We start from the raw sequence: 19,617 nt of genomic DNA on the forward strand, positions 1-19,617 counted from the left end.
TTATACGGAACATAGACTAAGCCTAGACTTAAGACGATTTGTATTGTATTTCTACTTTCCTATCCTTCTAATCAACATCACCTTGTGACTACCATACAATAAAAGCTCTATCTAGAAAACCAGAAGCTTCTTCCATTTACTAGTCTGGGAGATAAATTAAGGGAAAGGTTAAGTAGGGTAGATTTATGATCTAATATCCAATTTTAGTCTCACATAACAAAAGGGTAGGTGATGGGACTCGAGGTACAGATTTAAGATAAATATTTTTTGGACACTGCTAATGTGGGAATTAGTTTTACTTAACTATCTATATTTGTTACAAGAGTTTTGTTTTTCTTTTTTTTTCCCCTAGGAGGGAAAGAAAATAGATGTTTGTTAATTGAAAAAAATTAAAATTTTAAAATGAATACATATAACTAAATCTATTGATGCATAGACACATATGTATATATATCAAGATATAAAGAGAAAATACAGAAAAAGGAAAAGAAAGAAAAATACAGAGAGAGAGAAAAAGAGAGAAACTTTCTTAAATTCTAACTCTGATATAAGGAGAGAGACAAATTCCACTGAAGTCTAATAACTCTGATGTACAAGCTCTGGAAGTCCTACCAAACCAGGAAAGCATCCAGTACAAACTTGGTGAAAGAATGTTTGTCTGTCATCTGAGGACTAGTCTCGATAATTACAGAAGAGAGGCTCATTGTTATCATGTCTCCAAGGTAGTAAACTGACAGCTCCAGTAAATCTCAAAGACTCCCCCTACTGAGCAACAAGCAACAGAGAGGCTGTGAGGTGCATGAACTTGGGAAGGAATGCACACACACTGACTAGATTGCCAAGTACTCAAGTACTGCAGTGTGCGTATATAAACACGGGCATGTTCCATGTGTTTTGGGGTATCTATTTTGCACAGACAACAATCCAGCCAGCCTTTTGTCCAACTGCCTTTCAACCTAATCAGCTTCCAAGGAGACAGGAGGCAACCAGGACTTCTGTGCATGTAATGCTGACACTTACTCATACTGACTGGTGTAAATGAACTTCATCAAGATAAGCTCCTGCATGTGTTCATGGAAAATGTCTTCCAAGGTCCGTCCCCATTCTTCTCTCAGCCATGTTCGAAATTCCTGCCAAAATCATAAAATTTATGAAACTCTCCACAGAAAATTGGCATGCACAGATAGCTCTAAATGACCACCTCCCAACTGTTCAGGAATAGACTATGTACTAGTATATTTCCACTGTGTACTGGAATATAACATTTAACTCTTAAAAACTAGACAAACTAACACAGTTTATACAAAACTCTTAGTTCCTAATTCTACAAAGTGTTTTTCAACATTATTTAGAATTAATCCTAACATTCAGCAGATTCAGATTTTATTTCAAAATTAATGCAATTTGTCAACTGTTTTGGAGTATTTTGCTTTCCCTAAGCCAAGCAGGTTAATAAAAATGAATCAACTGCCCACTGTGATGGAGTTCTTTCAAAGAAAAGTATCATAAAGACCAAAGAAACATTAACATAAATGTGAAAGTGAAAATGGAGGTGTGATCATAACACAAACATTTTACTATAAACGCTGTGAATGGCATCAAATACAAGGCCACAGGTAAGAGTTAGAACTTCATTTTCTATGAACACAAAGGACAAATCGATATGAACCATAAGAATACCAACCAATCAAAACAAACCAAAAAAAAAATTCTTTAAAGTATATTTGTTCCAACAAAAGCTTATTAAGAGGGGGCAGCTAGGTGGCACAGTTGGAGTGGAAGACCTCAGACACTTGATACTTACTAGCTATATGACCCTGGGCAAGTCACTTAACCCTCATTGCCAAGAAGGGAGAAGGGGGGAGAAGGAGGGAGAAGGGGGGAGACCCCTAAACATTCTAAACAGAAGCAATGGCTCCAAGCCCTGGGTAAAATCAAGGAATAATCCCAGAACCTCCACAAAACTTCATACACCTTGCTAAGCAAATATATGGCAAATGGCAACATGAGGTGGTTTTTAACAGTAAAGCAGCTGGGGTAGCATGTTATACCCTAGACTTTCCCCCAGCCAGTGTTCTCTATCCTAGGCCCACAGGTACTAAATGTCCATGGGCTTCAAGGCTGGGAAAGATTATTACTACTCCTTATAGCTGGCACTCGTTAAATACTTACTAATAGCTTGCTGAAGCCACGAGCTCACTTAATGAGATTTATTATTTCTCATCTCACACCACTAATTACAGGCATCCCAAGCACAAAGATTCATAATGGCCACTATAAATGATTAAAAATCTAGGGGCTGGGCAGCTAGGTGGTGCAGTGGATAGAGCACCAGCCCTGGAGTCAGAAGGACTCTTAACACTTAACACTTACTAGCTGTGTGACCCTTGGCAAGTCACTTAAGCCCAATTGCCTCACAAAAAGAAAAAGAAAATCAATAAAAATTAAAATCTAGGGGCAGCTAGGTGGTACAGTGGATAGAGCACCAGCCCTGGAGTCAGGAGGACCTGAGTTCAAATCCAGCCTCAGACACTTAACACTTACTAGCTGTGTGACCCTGGGCAAGTCACTTAACCCCAATTGCCACACTAAAAAAAAAAAAAAAAAAAAGAATTTTTTTTAAAAAATCTAGTCAGATGGCTAATACAAAAATTATGTTTTACATGGTTTCCAAGTATTGCTTTCCTTCTCAATAGGTGAAAAAGGGATGAGAGGGAGAAAATTTAAAACTCAAAACTTTTTAAAAAGGAATGTTAAAAATAAAGAATTAAAAACAAAAATTTTAAATAAAAAAAATCTAGCTGTGTACTAAATCTATTCATTTTAGTTTTACTTTTGTAATCAATGGCCAATTATGTACATTTATTAGCAGACAAAGTATATGTGACTTTAAATGGGACTATAAAAGGTTTCATTTAACTGACAAACAAGTTAAAATATAATCAATATTTTGTTGATTCCTATTCTTCCTGAGGACCCTAGAAATATATTCTTAAAAAACTTAGCCTTGGGGGGCGGCTAGGTGGCACAGTGGATAAAACACCGGCCCTGGAGTCAGGAGTAACTGAGTTCAAATCCAGCCTCAGACACTTGACACCTACTAGCTGTGTGACCCTGGGCAAGTCACTTAACCCCCACTGCCCCGCAAAAAACAAACAAAAAAACTCAGCCCTAACAGAAGACTGCTCACAAACTTTTTATGCACCTCTTGAAAGGACTAATTCCTGCCCCTGCCACTAGAGTCAGTGGGTAATGCTCAAAGCATCTAAAGAACAGTGCAACTAGAAAGGGCGCTCAGAAGGAGACAAACGGGGGAGCGGTTTTTTAATGTGCCCTTAACCCCCTCCAACCCTGAAACAGGCAACCACAAACTGAGCCAAGCAGAGAGAAGCAGGCAACAGCAAATGAATATCCTTCCACTCGAGGGCAGCCTAGGAGACGGCCCCCCACACAGCATGTGGAACATCCTCCTTGAGAAAGACCAAAGCCAGAGCAGCATTTTCAGCCTCTCTGGGGAGGCAGGCAGGACGGTCACTTTAGGGCACCTGCTTCCATTTGTTATCACCTCAATCGACCACATGTTCAGAAGTACAAAACACTCTTAAAATGTTAATATTGGGAACATTCTCCTTGTCTTTAATTCATACTGTAAAAAACAGACTTTAAATAGAGGAATTAATGAAAGGCAGGGGGCTGGGGACTGGGACAGCTGCCAACCCCTCTTAGAGACATTTATAAGAAATAAACACAAACCACTATTTTAACAACATTTTAAAAGACGGTCTCTTAGATATTTTTAACTATGTGTGCTGCCTAGGTCCTTACAACTCAAGTTGATAACAAGTTGAAAGACAGTATGGTGTAAAGAACACTGGACCTAGACTCAGGAGAGACCTGAGGTCACATCCCACCTCTCCCAATGACCAGCTATGTGACTGTGGGCGAGTCACTTAACCTCTCTGAGCCTCAGTTTCCCTATCTGTAAAATATGGCTAATAATGCCTATGTGGTACTGACCTCAATGGGGTTGTTTTGAGGGTTCAAATAATAAAAATGCTTGGGGCAGCTAGGTGGCACAGTGGATAAAGCACCAGCCCCAGATTCAGGAGGACCTGAGTTCAAATCTGGCCTCAGACACTTGACACTTACTAGCTTTGTGACCCTGGGTAAGTCACTTCATCCTCATTGTCCCACAAAAAAAAATAATAAAAAATTTTAAAATGCTCTACAAACCTTAAGAACTATGTACATAGACACACATTCACCCACATCAGCTACTATTAGCAATATAATAAGGCCTACACAAACAAAAGGAGACCTTAAACCAAATCAGTTCTTTTTGATAGCTTTGTAGTTTACACTGAAAGACAGAATCACTGACTCATGACAACAGCCCTTCAGTTGTGTCTGACGTGCAAGCTTCTGGACCACCTGATCTCCAGTTAATGGAGTGAGAACATGAAGGTTCCAAATAAAGTGCTGTATCTGATTGTCTCTGAAAGTCATAATCCAAAGGAGCCACCTCACTACATAACTCAGCAAGATTAGCATTTCAAAATCTTTTCTTCAATAACAGCACTTCCCTGCTTAGGAAATTTAAAATAGCTACAAAATGTTGAGAAATCAAGCTCAGGAGCTTCTTAAGTCAAACCAATATATTATTTGAACTAAAAAATGCCTTTTGATCAAATTAAACTTTCACTATTCAGGGGGTTTCTTTTTTTAAAGCTTTCGACAGATAGTTTCAGTCACAACAAAGAGAATATAAATATCAGAGCTTAGTTTATTCATTCATTCTAGGGGAGAAAATCTATACATATGAACACATTCATATGGAACAACTTCTAAAAATGCATTAAAATACATCTCTGTGCTGAGTACTCTGCTAATAATATCTCTACACTCTCCTTCTCCAAGCGGGATACATCAACAGTGAGTAACATATCCCTGTTAAGCTATTCTTAGGGTGCCCACCCACCTGCATCCCAAAGACAGACTTACCTCTTGTCTCCCACCAGACATCCTATGGTGATCTGTTTGGTTGCACTTGGTAGAAAACTCATCCTTCTTTACAATCTAGTGATTCAAAGGAGGAGAAAAAGAGAACTGACAAGAAGAAATATCATGTGAGCACTGGCAGAAGGGATTCGAGCATCCATAATATGAAACAGGAAATGGGGGACACTCTAAGGGACCCCGCTCTGGTTTACTCAATTAACCAAGCAATCCTATCTCAAAGGTAATTTTGGCAATCAGTAAGTGAGAAAAGGTTAAAATGGCACAAGCACATCAACATCCTGAAATAAGAGTTCCCTTCTCAGAGGCAAGGGGACAGGTGACATTAAAGGAAGACAGAGGGGCATTCTGCCCTCACAGAGCTTCTCCGAGTGAAGCAGAAAGTGGCTGTTTGCTATTTAAGTAAATAATCCACTTCTCTCAGGGACAGTCCTGAGTATTTGCCAAAACCTGATGCCAAAGGGATGGTGGTTTACTGCAATGCAGGTTCTCCTGAAACAGGAAAGACCCAAGCATGGAAAAACCACCATAAGATAACCCAGAGTTCCATCTGAATGGATGATCAATAGTTTCCTCTGAATTATTCTTTCAAGAGTTACATCGAGTCAAAAGAGATTATTGAATCATTCATAAGAGGGACGGCCTTCCTCTCTCCCAGAGTCATTGCTGGCAGGAGAGATGGACATGTGAGCTCCTAACTGGAAGGGTGCGGGACCACGCCCGCGCTCCCAGGCTTTTCGTTGCTTACCTGAATGTGACCGTTATGGGGCCCTTTGTGGCCATACATACACTCAACAGTTGCAGACTTTCTCTCCATTAAGTGAATCCTAAATAGAGGTTTAAATCTCATGGGGTCATCCACATGGGGGTCATGGGGAGGCAGATACATCCAACCAATGATAAATAAACCGTCTACCTGTACCAAAAGAGAGGAGGTCATGACAAAGAGTTACAGACCCTTCCATGACTGACTCACTGAGAATGTTCCCACAGTTCTAACCCAGCTTCTTCAAACATGCTGCTATTTCCCTACCACTACCTCCTCTGTGCACACTTTAGTTCTGGAGACTGCTTTTCCAAGTGACCAGCTGGGGACTGACTCAAGTAAATGGTAAAATCTCAGGGAAAGACAAAAAAGAAAAGTACTTTCTAATCAAAATTTTGGTTTTAAACACTCAATGAATCAATGTTTGATCGATCAAAATCTTTGTCCCGCAGAACCTAACTGCAGGCACGTGGCTTTTAGTTTCAGATACGAAGGCTGGGAAGATGAGATGCTTCAGTTTCTAGCTCTTGGGATCACAGGTTTGGAACTGGAAGAGATCTTACAGTACACCTAAGCCCACTAGTACATTTCATGGTGCTATCAAACAAAGGCCAAAGGAAGTCACGGGACCTGCCTAAGTTCACACAGGTGGGAAGTTGCAGAGTTTGACTCCCACTCCAGAGCTGTGTGAACTGCATTATGCTGCACCAAGATGAGTCTGAGACAAGATCACAGGAGCAGTTACCCTTTCCTAAGGAATTAGCTCTTTCCTTCTACTTACTCACTGGCTTTTAAAAGATGTTTTTCTCCTTACTCTACTATTCACTGCCTATAAGAAAAAAAATCCTTGCCCTTGCTCAAAGGAAAGAAAAAAATCTACCACACTCATCTCAAAAAGAAAACAATCAAAAAGCAAGCCATATTTTTTTCTTTAATAATATTAGCTATAAGCCCCTCCCAAAATGAATTAATGCTGCTGTTTCTTCCAAGTTGCAAAGGACATTTATCATTTAGAAGAACTCAAGACAAAGGAACAAAATATTGAATTGTAACAGCAAAGGCTAGTCCAAATTGTACAAGGTGGTTCATTTAAACAAGCTGAAAACGAGGCAGTGCGATCCCCACTCATCCAGGGGCCCATCTCTGCCTTCCTCTGTCTCACTGGCTAGATCTACCTTGTAAAGTGAGTAGGAAAAAGTCAAGAGGATTCAATTCATTCAAAAAGAATGCTAAAATCTACAATTAAAATACTGGGCATGGAGAGATGAGGACAGAGGTTTTAATAAGTATCTTCATCTTCCTTCCCCCCCTCACCCCCCCACCCCACCCCCAATTAACTTATCTACAGTAGGTCATAACCGAACTTGTTGTGTATGGGCAGGTAGCTCTACAAACTCAATGGTAAAACAGACTTGTGGGTCTAAGTGGGCCACTTAGACACTTACTGTGTAAAAGAAGTGGCAAAGAGCCAGCTTCTTACCTCGACTTCCAGAACTCTAACACTGGGTATATACAAGAGGGTGGGCTTAAAAGCGAAAAGGAAGCCATTCCCAGAGCATTATCATCACCGCTACAATCATGGCAATGAAATCTCACAAGGAATTATGAATTAAAGGTATTCTGGAGCTGGCACACTACTCGCACAGGCGAGGCTGCCCTGCCACCCACCTGGGGAACCTTGGGAGCAGTACTGCCTTAGGGTCCCAGGTGAAAATCAGAGTGGAGAGAGGACAATTTCAGCTCCACCCCCTCCTTCCATCCTTTCTGCTTGGTCACTTCCCAGCCCAGAGACAGCAAGGGAGATCCCAGCCAACTGAGAGGCACCCATAATAGGAGTGCATGGGCTGCAGGCTCAGACCAGGGGTCACTAGAACTCCCAAGGAATTCACTAGATCTTTAGGATCAGCCAAGGATTCAAAGGAACTTTTCAGGATCATGAGGTGTCAGAAGAAGCCTCAGGAGCTCATGCCTTGGGTGGTCCCAGTAAACCCCCTAATTACTAAACTGGTTTAGGGTCTCAGCAACAGAAGTTGGCTTATTGTGGTCTAAGTCAGTGGTGTCAAACTCAAATAGAAACTAATCCCTGCTGAAGCATGTTGACTTGGAAAACAACAATCTAACATTAAGTATGTTGTACTCTATCTTTATTTATTTTGTTAAACATTTCTCAATTACATTTTAATCTGGATGTTGAGCCTGGTGGATGTAAGGCACTACCCCTTTAACATATAGATGGCAGAAAACACCATTATCATACGTTGCCCTCAGGGTGCCAAATTACCACAGTCTACTCAACATCTCCACTGTTTACTCACTCTTACTAATGCCCAAAATCAATCTACTCACTCCTACTAAAATCCAGGAATAAATGTCTTTCCTTTGGACCCGAGCTATAAACCTTAATAAATCTGCATACTCATAGTGCAAAGTAAGGATGGATTTAACAGCAGATCAGATGAACCCTATTTCTGAATGCCAATTTCAATTCTTCCCATTTGCCCAAAGTGGCCTGGAGGGGAGTGAGCCGATTTCGGTGGCTTTGCTTCCCTGGTTTTAATGTCACCTCTTGCTGAGGATAGGAGCCTCCTCTGCATGCTACTCTATTAAATTTAATGCACAGATAAATATACCATGTGATACTTGCATGCTTTTAGAAGCACACACGATTTGAAAGAAAACATCAGTTCATGGGGGTACCTGCTCCCCAAAGGCAGGGACCACAGTGCTCTGGGAGAAAGCAGCAGCTATGCGTGGAGGCCCTGTGGCATCCACTCTGGGCCTCTGCTCTGATACTCTTTGTAATTGCTAGTCAGAACCTAGCCCTACAGCTACAGGTCCATGACAATACCATGCCCCAGAGGGACACCAGTATCTGGAGATATACAGGGTCACTTCGTTTTGACTCAAACCCAGTAAATGGCTTCTGTGTGCAGGACCTGGTCCTAGGGCCAGAGGTGACAGCTTGGAGCAGTTCAAGAGGGAGGCCTAACCCTCAGCCAAGGCCAGTGGCAGACTCTGCTCCCCCAATGCTATCTTTCAGACTGAGGCACAGACAAATGAAAAAGATCACCCTGCCATGAATTACTCCTGAGGGGAAAGCCATTTTGATGAATCTCTGCTTGTCATTCACTAGCTTCAAGAAAGGAAACATAAACCAGGCTAGATGGAAATGTTTCTCTGACAGTCAGCATCTGTTTATCAGAAAGTCTATGAATAGTCAGATTAAAAAAGCTACTTCTAGTCAGCCTTTGCTTGATAAGATAATAAAATCTGGCTCCCTGAAAAATTCCTTTTGTAGAACTTCTTGATAATATTCCAAATTTCATAAGAATGAATGTTAGCATATACTAATGGAAAAAAAAAACAATGAATGTTAATGGAGCCCCAGAGGTATGTTTATTGGGTACATAAAAATATAAGGAACTAGAAATGAGAACTTCCATCTGGGGCCTTCCATAGCATTTCCCCAAAATATCCCAGTGTGAGTTTGACCCTAAACAGAGATCATTACAACAGCTCTGAATTTCATGGACAAGGCAACCACTAAAGCCCCTCTGAAGGCAAAAGGTTGGTAGGTTTCATAAGCGAGCCCCTTTTTTTGATTCTTTACATGCAGAAATGTTTGTGCTAATTTGTGTTTGTTACTTAATTAACAACAAAAGGGAAGTGTGCTTTTTTGTTGATTATTCTTACATAAATAAAGCTTCTCTGGGTACTTACCACAACATTCAACAGCCCTCCATACGGCCCAATGTCTGGCTGCCACAATCCCAAAATATGTCTATATCGGTGAAGCACTGGGGAAACAGAAAAACAGCTAGGGTACAAGGGTACATCTCCAACTGAATACACTAAGCTACATCAAAGAGGCCAACAAAGAGGAGGGAGCCAAAGAGGGGAAAGATGAGGTCACATCACATGGAGGTTTGGGGAGAGAGTCTATTATGCAAACAGAGAAAGCAGCAAATATTATCTAGATTTGTTTGGAGAAGGAATAATCAAAGATATTTCCAATTACTACAGATGCTTAATAAATCTTTGAAAGACACAAAGCTGAGCTTTGGTAGGTGTTTTGGTTTTTTTTAGACAAACATCCCAGTAAGCTCATTTGAACAGCAAGTATTTACAGAGCACCTACTGTTTCCAAGAGATGGTGCCACATGCCATGGGGGGTTATATGTTAAGACAGTGCTGTAACTCTGCCAAGGAGAGGAATGACCTGTACAAAAAAATAACCCTACCACACAGAGGGGTTAGAAATTACACCAGCTCTGGGAAGGACAGGCTGCAGTCCCACCCAACCAGATTAGATTGCACATAAGAAGTGGTGGAAGGAGCGAGGTGGGCAACCTAACTCAAGAGGGACAGCATTCCAGGAGGCACAGAGGCAGGTAAGCCCAGGACACGTCAAGATAAAGGGGAGAATAGCTAGGCCTGAAAAAGGGCATGAGGCCAGCGTGAGTGGCCCTGAAGGACCAAGCTCGGGTGCCTGGATTTCGCTGGTAACTAATGGGAAGACAGGAGAGGTTGTATATCCACATGTGGTATGGTGGCTGTATGCAAAGGGCTTAGGGCCACACCAACAGTCTGGAGGCCACTGCACTAGTATAAGCGTGAAGAAATTGTACCTGAAAGGTAGGTAACAGGAAGAAAGACAAGGGCCAACAGAAGAGCTATTTGGGAAAGATGAATCAACTTGGTGACTGATTATCAGTATGGGGATAAAAGAAGATGAGGTTGTAATAAAAAATTCCTGAAAACATACACATCCAGTAGTAGTGTTTTTCAAAGCTGTCATCCTGGTAGGCTCCATCCTTGTTCCAACAATGTTGTTAGGCACACTGACTCTGGAACCAGTACAGAGGCACCCCCAGAAAACAGGCTCATTATCTTACAGTCACACCTTTTTCTGGAGCAAATGGGGGATTATTATTCAGTTCAAGCACCAGACTTAGCTGCAAACAACTTTTGGTTCTTTCTCGAAATGAGAACTATACTCAAAGGAAAAAGATTTGCCACTTGTGGGGAAATTCTAAAGTACGAGGCCAAGGCTCTGAAGACAGTCCCCCAAGAGAAGTTCTAAAGATGCACTGAGAAATGGAAGCATCCCTAGAGTAAGCAGAGGCTTCTCCATCCCCATCGACACCCCTCCAAGGGGACACCCCTCCAAGGGGACACCCTGGGAAAGACTCTGGGATGTCTGTTTAAAAAAAACCAAACAAGTAACTGTATTACCTTGTAATCACATGTGATACACTTTGGAGGCAGTTACTAGTACTAGTACAGCACTACCATTACTACTGCTGCTGCTGCTACTCCTACCATTAATGTTGGATTTACTGGCCTGGTACAAGTACACAAAGAAACCCTGAAAGATAAATCAAAGACACTGGTATCATTCAAAAATAAATGTGTACTTTAGCAGGGTGGTTTTTGTTCTAGACCTTGATTTCATCTGTGTGGGAAAAGCTTTCCATGAGAAAATATCCTCTTTCCTACTGCACCGGGCCTAACTACAGATTGTTTGCCTGGGGCACAGCTAAGAAGTTAAATGACTTGACCAGATGGAGAAGAGGTTATCCTGGCTCCCAGGCCAGCCCTCTCTACCCCTCTGCCAAGGCTGCCTTTCTTCAGTAAATATACAGGATTAAAAATTGTCTCCCTACAGCACAAAGCCTCCACTTCCTACTATAGCCTTTTTAAGGGCTAAGCCATGAACTGATTGCTGTTAATAAAAGGCAAAGCACCTATTTTTAGTTGAAATGAAAGAAAATGACAGGTTGGGATTTGTTTAAGTGAACTTTTGCTCTCTGTAAACAGAGACGATCCCTGGAGGGAAGCCCGAGTTGCGTGTCATTTTAATGCAGCACATCGCATTGCATTCTAGGTGTACAAACTCAAAGGTCACACAGACAGAATTAAATGATGATTCAACACATCGAAACGCTTTTAGTCTTAAACAGCATTCCTCGGGTCTCAATAGTGACTAAGTAACTCAAGTTCGTTCCCAAATGGTGGGTCTAGAGCATTAAAATGTTTGCATGTGGTGAAAATGTACCTAAATTCCGTGTGATGAAGAAATGACAAATAGTGTTAGGCAAAGTCAAGGTTTGATTCCTTAACACCCCCATAAACACTTCTCATTCAGAATAAAATACTTTAGAATCAAGGATCAAAAGAAAGAAAACACTGCCAGGGAAATTTAGACCATTACCTATTCTTGGTAAATATAATGTTCCTTAGGACATTCCCCACCCCCCCCTCCCCCGCGCACGCACGCACACACACACGCACACACACACACACACACACACACACACACACACAACTAACTAAAAAGTTTAAAGCTCTGTATGAGCCTACTAAAAGAAACACTGAATTCAGGGGAAAAGGATGAAGATTTTATGAAATTATACTTCCACATTATCTTAAAGGTACTAAAAACACAATGGTGTTGACTACCACTAGAAGAGTTAGGAAATACAAACCAGAATTTAAAAATAAGAGGAAGTAAAATACCCCAGCAGGAAGGGAAGATGTGACTGTTTTTCTATACGTAACACAAGACCAGGGATCAAGCAACCTGATTTCTAGTCTCAGCTTTTAACTGTAGTCAAGTCACTTCATGGCTGTAGGCCTCAGTTTCCTCACTTCTTATGTCAAAGTAAGATTCTGAAGGTCAGTTCCAAATCTGATTCTCAGTATAAATACTACAAGCAGCCCAATGAAAGCTTTCCCTGGCTTATTTCTATCTTTATCAGAAACCTCCACCTTAAATAAGGTGAGTTTACAATCTGATACCTTGAAATTCCTCCACAGTGTAAATAACAGAATGAAACGATAGTCATTTCATTCCATAATTCCAAAGCAAAGAAACTCTGCTAAATATGTCTAAAATTTTTACTTATGGAACTAATTTGTGTTACTTAATGTTTAATAAAAACATTTTTTTACTTACTGTAAGATTTCCAAACTTCCTTCTCTCCCTCTCAATCTTTACATGACCACTGTCTCACATAAAGAACACAAAATGCCAAACTGTATCTAGGAAGATGTGGTTTCAGACTTGCTTCTGATCTTCCTGGCTATGTAGCCCTGGACAAGTCACTTAACCACTCAGTGCTTCAGACAACTCCCTGGGATATATTTGGTAAGGCACAGACATTGTGATGAGTGGTAGAGGGAATTTCCACACCAGAACTTCCCTATCTCAGCCTGTAGATCCCTTCACATAACAATATCCTTTGTGTATTTGTGGAACCAAACTAAAACCCACCTTTAAAAAATGAACAATTATGTTGAAAAGGAAATTTTTTTGAATACTTTGCAAAAATTCAGTCACTAAACAAAGCTGGTTAATATTCCAAGTGCTAAATTGTTTATTGGTTGGATTCAATTCAATGCCATAGAGCCATACTTATGATGATGAGACACCAAATCATTACAAAAATTCAGCTTGGTGGCTCAAATTTACAAAGAAGTCTGTTTTAGACCCTTAGCTTATACTATCAAAGAACAGATACAGTTATGGTGCTGTCAAACTCAAATAGATATAGTGACCTAGAAAACCACAAATTAACAACATTTATGTTGCACTCTATTTTTATTTAGTTAAACATTTCCTAATTACATTTTAATTTGGTTCAATTGACACCTCTGGCTAAGGTATATTCACTACTTGGGTAGAAGTGGTGCAGTGGATATAGTACTGGGCTTAGAATCAGGAAGACTCATCTTCATGAGTTCAAATCCCACCTTACTAGACACTTTCTAGTGGTGTAACCCTGGGTAAGTCATTTAACCTTGGTTGCCTCAGTTTCCCCATCTGTAAAATGAGCTGGAGAAGGAAATGGCAAATCTCTTCTGCACCCTGGCCAAAAATAACAAAAAAAAAAGGGGGGGGGGGTGTCACAAAGAGTTGGACATGACTGAAACTATACAACAAGAAAAGGAGAATTCTATACCAGTATTAAGATATGTTCTGACAACTACTCAAAGTAGCAAATATCCTAAGTGGCTCAACTGGAATAGACTATTCTCATGGTAGCCTTCAATGGAAACACTGTAAGATTTCTCAGTGTCAACTCTGGTGAACAGTGTGCTAACAGAAGCTGTATTTTTTTCAGTAGTATTAACCCTTTACATTCATCAATCCTAATGTTTTCCATGGGGTGGGAGAGAGAGGTGGGAAAAGTCCTAGATATCCCACCCACCCTTCCCCCCTCATCTACTCCCTTGCCCCAGAACACATCGGGGCGCTTCACCACTCAAACCAAGTGGATGAGAAGGGAGTTCCCAACTTTATTTCTTCCAGTGAGATGCAAGAGCACCAGGCCTTACCATCTGCCCTGCCTCTCCACCCTTAAAAATTCCCAGGCACGACAACTGGGCCTAATGACAAACTCGGGCCTTGCTATCTCCCCCTCCACTAAACCCTTAAGACTCCCACATCTTCTAGCCAACATGCGGCTGAACTGTCTTTTATGTGTTGTCTCCTCGATCAGCTTACTTTAACCTCATCGTACCTATTCCCATTTTACAGATGAGGAGACTGAGGCAGCCAAAGGTTAAGTAACTTGCCCAGGGACCATATGAACTGTCTTAGGAATATTCCGAAGATCACCTGGCAAGATAAGGTACCAGATGCTGGAGTTGCCAAGCACTCAAACTCTCCTGCAGAATGTGACCTCCTTGAGAGGAGAGGCTGTGGCTATCTTTCTCCATTCGGACAAGAAGGAAGAAAAGAAGCAGCATTTATACAGCACCTGCCGCGTACCAGGCTCTGTGCTAAGAGTTTTTTCAATTATTGTCTTATTGGATCCTCACAACCCTTTGAGGCAGGTGTGATGGTGATCCCCAATTGGCAGTTTAAGAAACTGAAGCAAGCAGAGGGTAAGTGACTTGCTCAGGGTCACCCAGCCAGTAAGTGTCTGAGGTCACATATTTGAAGTCAGGCTTTGCTGACTCCAGGCCCAGGCGCTCCATCCGCTACACCACCAGCTGCCTCTTCACACTGGGCCAGGCACCTAGGAAGCACTAACAAATGCTCTTTCATTCATCTGGACAGTTTACAAAGCACATTCCCATCTCAGCTGACCCTCACAACCCTCTTACAAAGGAGGAAACAGCCCTTCAGTAAATGCCTCAGTCAGAGTGCCATCCCAGGCAGTGAGTGACAGAGAGAAGTCTAGAACTCAGGTCTCCTGACTCCAAGTCCCCTTTTCTTTCTACTGTAACATGTTGTCTTACTTACATTGGAAAGAAATCCTTACAGTATGACAGCTCTGGGTTCCCAATGGGCCTTTATTCAAAACGGGCAATACAATGAGAGAACAAGAGCTCTATAAATATGCTGACACAAACAGGGAGACCTGAAGGGGAAAGGACTTGGCAGCGTGTCAACCTGAAAATATATTTTAAACCCTTTAATTTGTTTTGTTTGTTGGTTTGGTTTTTGTGGGACAATAAGGGTTAAGTGACTTGCCCAGGGTCACACAGCTAGTAAATGTTTTAAACCCTTTAAAGTCTGTATTTTTATTTATGTGACTTGGAATTGCATCAAAGGCAACTACAAAGACAGACAGACACACCCAGTACCAATCACACAGATGAGAGAAACCAAAAAGCTGCCCTGATGTTATATCTAAGACTGGTTAATAAAGCAAAAATCCATACCCAAGGAACATGCTCCTCTTAAAATAATTCAAAGGATCATTCCAGAGATCTCCATATTACCCAAAGACAAGCTAATTTTCTTTCTTTAGGTTATTTTACTCAGCTCCAGCTAAAACATTTCTCCCCCCCAACTCAGAAAATCATTTAAAACAATTTACAAAAGTTTCCTATTACTCATTAGAAGTGCATCTTGTTTCATACAAATCAATTTAATTTATGAAAGGTCACAGTGTAATACAAAACACAGGGTATACCTGGCCATAAAACAATCTCAGCTTTCTGGCACTCAACACCCTAAAAAACCGTAATGTTCCCATGTGGGGATAAGGAATTACTATTCCCAACATAAATATCAAAGCCAGAATACCAGATGTTAAGAACATTTAGAACAATTTCTAAATCATAAATTCTCTTTTTGCCAAAAAAAAGAAGCTCCCAGAGGGAAAAAAGATTAAGTATTAAACAGATCTTAACACCCAATTCAGGTCTGGAAGAAAATCACTTTTTAAAATCAGTAATTACATCTGCTTCCAATTAACAGTAGTGTTAGTAACAAAGTTAGTTCCCTATTTTTTTTAAGCCCACATCCACAGAGTCACAGCACATAAGAAACGTGCTGGAAGCCTAATGTGGCAACAGCAGCAAACCTCAGGGCCTTCTTTCTGCGGACACTCATCCCTCACCCCTGTGTGGGCTCCCCCACTGCTCTTCTTTCCTTTTCTCGAAGGAGATCTCCCCTACCTTCCTTAATCAGCTTAATTTCCCATCACTTTTTGTCTTCACTGTTTTCAAGGGTGGTTGATGCTAATTCTGAGCTTCTACATCTTTCAAAGTACTCCTTCTGGTTAGACTCTACCCCATAGCTGATATGCATGAGGGCTGGAGGGTGAAGAGGAGGGATTGGGAGTTTGGGGGGGGAGGAGCAGAGAAAGGGTTAATTATGAAAAAAGCCTGTATCCCCTCTGACCTACTTGTAGCCAATATTATCGTACCTGGATCACCTTCACCTTTTTTTACTTGTTTGATCTTCTATTTTCATCTGTGTGGGAAACTCCTACTCACTTAAATCAGCAACCTTGACCTGTAACTTATATAGTCTGAGACAGTTGCATTGCCCAGGGCACCCCAGGAGGTTAGGTGACCTGCTAGATTTCTTGAGAGGCAGGACTTAACACCAGATCTTCCTGACTCCAAGGCTGGCTTTCCATCTACTATGTCACATTGCCTCTCCCAAAGTTCTTTACAACTGTATTTGTTACATAAAAAGTATTGTTTAACCAATCTAGATAACTTTACCTTAATACCATAGACCTTGGAAGGATTTATGATGCAAGCATACACTCATCCTTTTAAATGAGAAACAGGATAACTTAATAGAATAATGGATGGAGATGATACTGATGACAGTAGGGAGGGTAAGTGTAAGTTTGGAGGGCAAGTTAATATGTGGGTCCAACAGATTTTTTAATATCAAACTGCCACACAGCAAGGCAGCCCATCTAAAACTCAAGTGCAAAATGATGACTACAGCTCAGAACAAGTGAACTGAGAGGAAGCAAAAAGGCTTCTGTTCTGTTCTCTCTGCTCTGATCCTGCAGGAACCTAATTAATTTTTCAGCATAGAGCTCCCTCAGTAAACTTTTAATGCTATCGTTGGTAGGCTCCTAGGACACATGGCACTGATCAGAAGTAATGCCAGAAACTTGATGAAGAACTGCTCCCTAAGCCTAGTAAACTTTAGCCAATGCCAACCATTTAGAAATACTTTCTATAACCAAAGCAAGAGTACATCTTCCTGAAAGTGACAAGCAGCCAAAAAGCCAAAGTGATCATCAGCTTGCTCTGAGACCAGCACGATCCTAACATTCTCTGTGAGTTAGGGTCGTCATGCAGCATCCTGGGCGTGCTCTCTGCAAAAAGCATAAGCTGACAGCAAGTACGTACGGCAGGTGTAAACATCTCTGTATTCCATGTGCTCGTAATCGGGAAGAATTTTCATAAAACGTCCCGACTTCACTCGTGGATTTATACCTGAACAGACACAGCAGGGAAAGTACTAAAGAAGATGTTTCCAATTTGCAAGACTATATACACATTATCATAGGCTGTAAAGTTCTCTTCCTCCTTAGTGCTCAATAAAAAACCACTTATGTTAACCAAGCACAATGCAAGGTACAAATAATTCTTCCCCTTCTAGTCCAGGACTTCAATCCCAGCCTGGACACCCAATTCTGGGAAACACTAGTCCTCTAAAGGAGTAATTTCCCACAACAAACTCAGAATGAGATATTACAAGTTTCTACGATCATTTTCTGTGTCCCCTGCATTGCCTAAGTGACAGCTTGATCTCACTCCCCACTCCCATTTCAACAGCTTGTGCTTAATCTTTTCTAACAGAGATAAATAAGGCTGGTTAAAAGCAGGCATTAAGAAGAATGAAAGTGTTTATAAGACATGGCTCCCCTGACAGTGGAGAGTCAAATGATTCAAACACAGCCCCTCTTCATGTATCTGAAGGTTAACTTCAGGTTGACTTTGCTGATCTGAGCAGAGAGGCCACTATCTGACAATCAACATGTGGTGTCTTTCTACCACCTGTCCTTATGGTAAGCTAAATTATTACTTAGAACCCTCTTATAAAATTGGATATGGCTGCCCCTCATGCTACTTTTGGAGAAAGGAAAAAAAGCCCTCAGTAGCTAGCTCTGTTTTGCTAATTCAATTGGTCGAACCATTAAATTGATTTTGTCCTGAAAATAGCTGCTCCTGTTCTAAGGAGCAACAGAAAACTGGACTCTTATCTATGTCAGCTTAACTATTTCAAGGTTGCTTAAGCACAAAGATGATGACTATCACCGGAAACATTCTGTGGAGACTTTCACACTGTAATGTAATGATATTCACTGTTTCTACATACTACAAAATTCATCATATACAACACTTTCCCCAACCCACACTCTGTTACACTGACCTCTACACACACACACACACACACACACACACACACCTCTGCTCTGTCTCTGTCTCTCCCCTCCCTACACCCCCCTCCCAGTCCCATAAACACCTCTCTCCTCTCCTCCCTCAGCTTTAGCACCTGACCAGATCCCCTCTCCCACAGAGACAAAGGCCAAAGCCTGGGCAGCCTCCTACACCCTCAGCTGGGGTAAACTAGCCAGAAAGTGTTTCATTTCTCTCATTTGTACACTTGTCAAGGTCGTATGGCACACCAGCTAACTACTAGGAAGGTATTAAGGGATTTCCTACCATATTAACGCCAATACTGTAACTAAGGTTAAAGGCAAAGCTAAGCCTTCTTGGTTCTCTGAGAGAAACCTAGGATGACACAGGCCCAGTGTCAAAACCAGCTCCAAAGGACAATACAACCAGGAAGACTCATTTTGTTATATTAAATTCCATTTTCAATAAAATGGCCAGTAGGGGCAGCTAGGTGGCGCAGTGGATAGAGCACCGGCCCTGGATTCAGGAGGACCTGAGTTCAAATCCAGCCTCAGACACTTAACACTTACTAGCTGTGTGACCCTGGGCAAGTCACTTAACCCCAATTGCCTCACTAAAAAAATAAAATAAATAAAATGGCCAGTGCTGGTCAGGAAGATCTGAATTCTAATCCTGCTGTAAACACTCTGGGCAAGTCACACTCTTAATGGAGAAAATCACAACACTTACAACACAAGATTGTATGAAGCTAAAATGAGATAATATATGCAAATCACCCGGCAAACCTTAAAGCAGCAAATGAATCCTAGCTCTAAGGTCTCCTCCTACAAGAACAAAAGTTCCTTCAGGGCAGGGCTTGTCTTCCATTCTGTTTGTATGTCCTCAGGACGGATTTACAGTGCTTATCACAAGAGGGTTTAATATACAAAGATTGAGGATTAAGAAGAAACTCCACAAGATTCACAGGAACAAAGGATTTAACACTGGAAGGAACCAGAAAATCCAAGCCCCTAGTTTTATAGAAAGCCAGGCCTCAGGGAGGTGAAATGACTTGTCCAAGGTCACACAGGCACAGCATTATCATGGTGACTAGATTCTAAAACCTGTACCTCACTAAGACACTGACACCTGATTTTCTTAGGAAGATGCTTCTCTCCTCTGTATCTGTGTGATTTCTAGGGATTTGTAGAAGAAGCAGGTTT

General features: G+C 41.3%; 1 protein-coding gene across 3 annotated transcripts in view; it reads right to left on the reverse strand.

Moving 5' to 3' along the window:
- Positions 1–19,617, reverse strand: part of FBXO31 (F-box protein 31) — a 59,426-nt gene that overhangs the window by 14,492 nt on the left and 25,317 nt on the right. For 2 of the 3 annotated variants that reach the window (XM_043981715.1, XM_043981716.1), the window contains exons 4-7: positions 9,503–9,579; positions 5,765–5,932; positions 5,002–5,076; positions 1,021–1,130 (exon numbers count right to left, since the gene is read on the reverse strand). In XM_043981715.1, coding sequence (XP_043837650.1) covers positions 1,021–1,130; positions 5,002–5,076; positions 5,765–5,932; positions 9,503–9,579 — 430 coding nt within the window. Of the gene's footprint in view, positions 1–1,020; positions 1,131–5,001; positions 5,077–5,764; positions 5,933–9,502; positions 9,580–17,401; positions 17,489–19,617 lie in introns of all 3 variants that reach the window. The other variant, XM_043981714.1, reaches the window with a different exon arrangement.

This window comes from Dromiciops gliroides, chromosome 2 (assembly GCF_019393635.1).
Source record: "Dromiciops gliroides isolate mDroGli1 chromosome 2, mDroGli1.pri, whole genome shotgun sequence".
Classification (NCBI taxonomy): domain Eukaryota; kingdom Metazoa; phylum Chordata; class Mammalia; order Microbiotheria; family Microbiotheriidae; genus Dromiciops; species Dromiciops gliroides.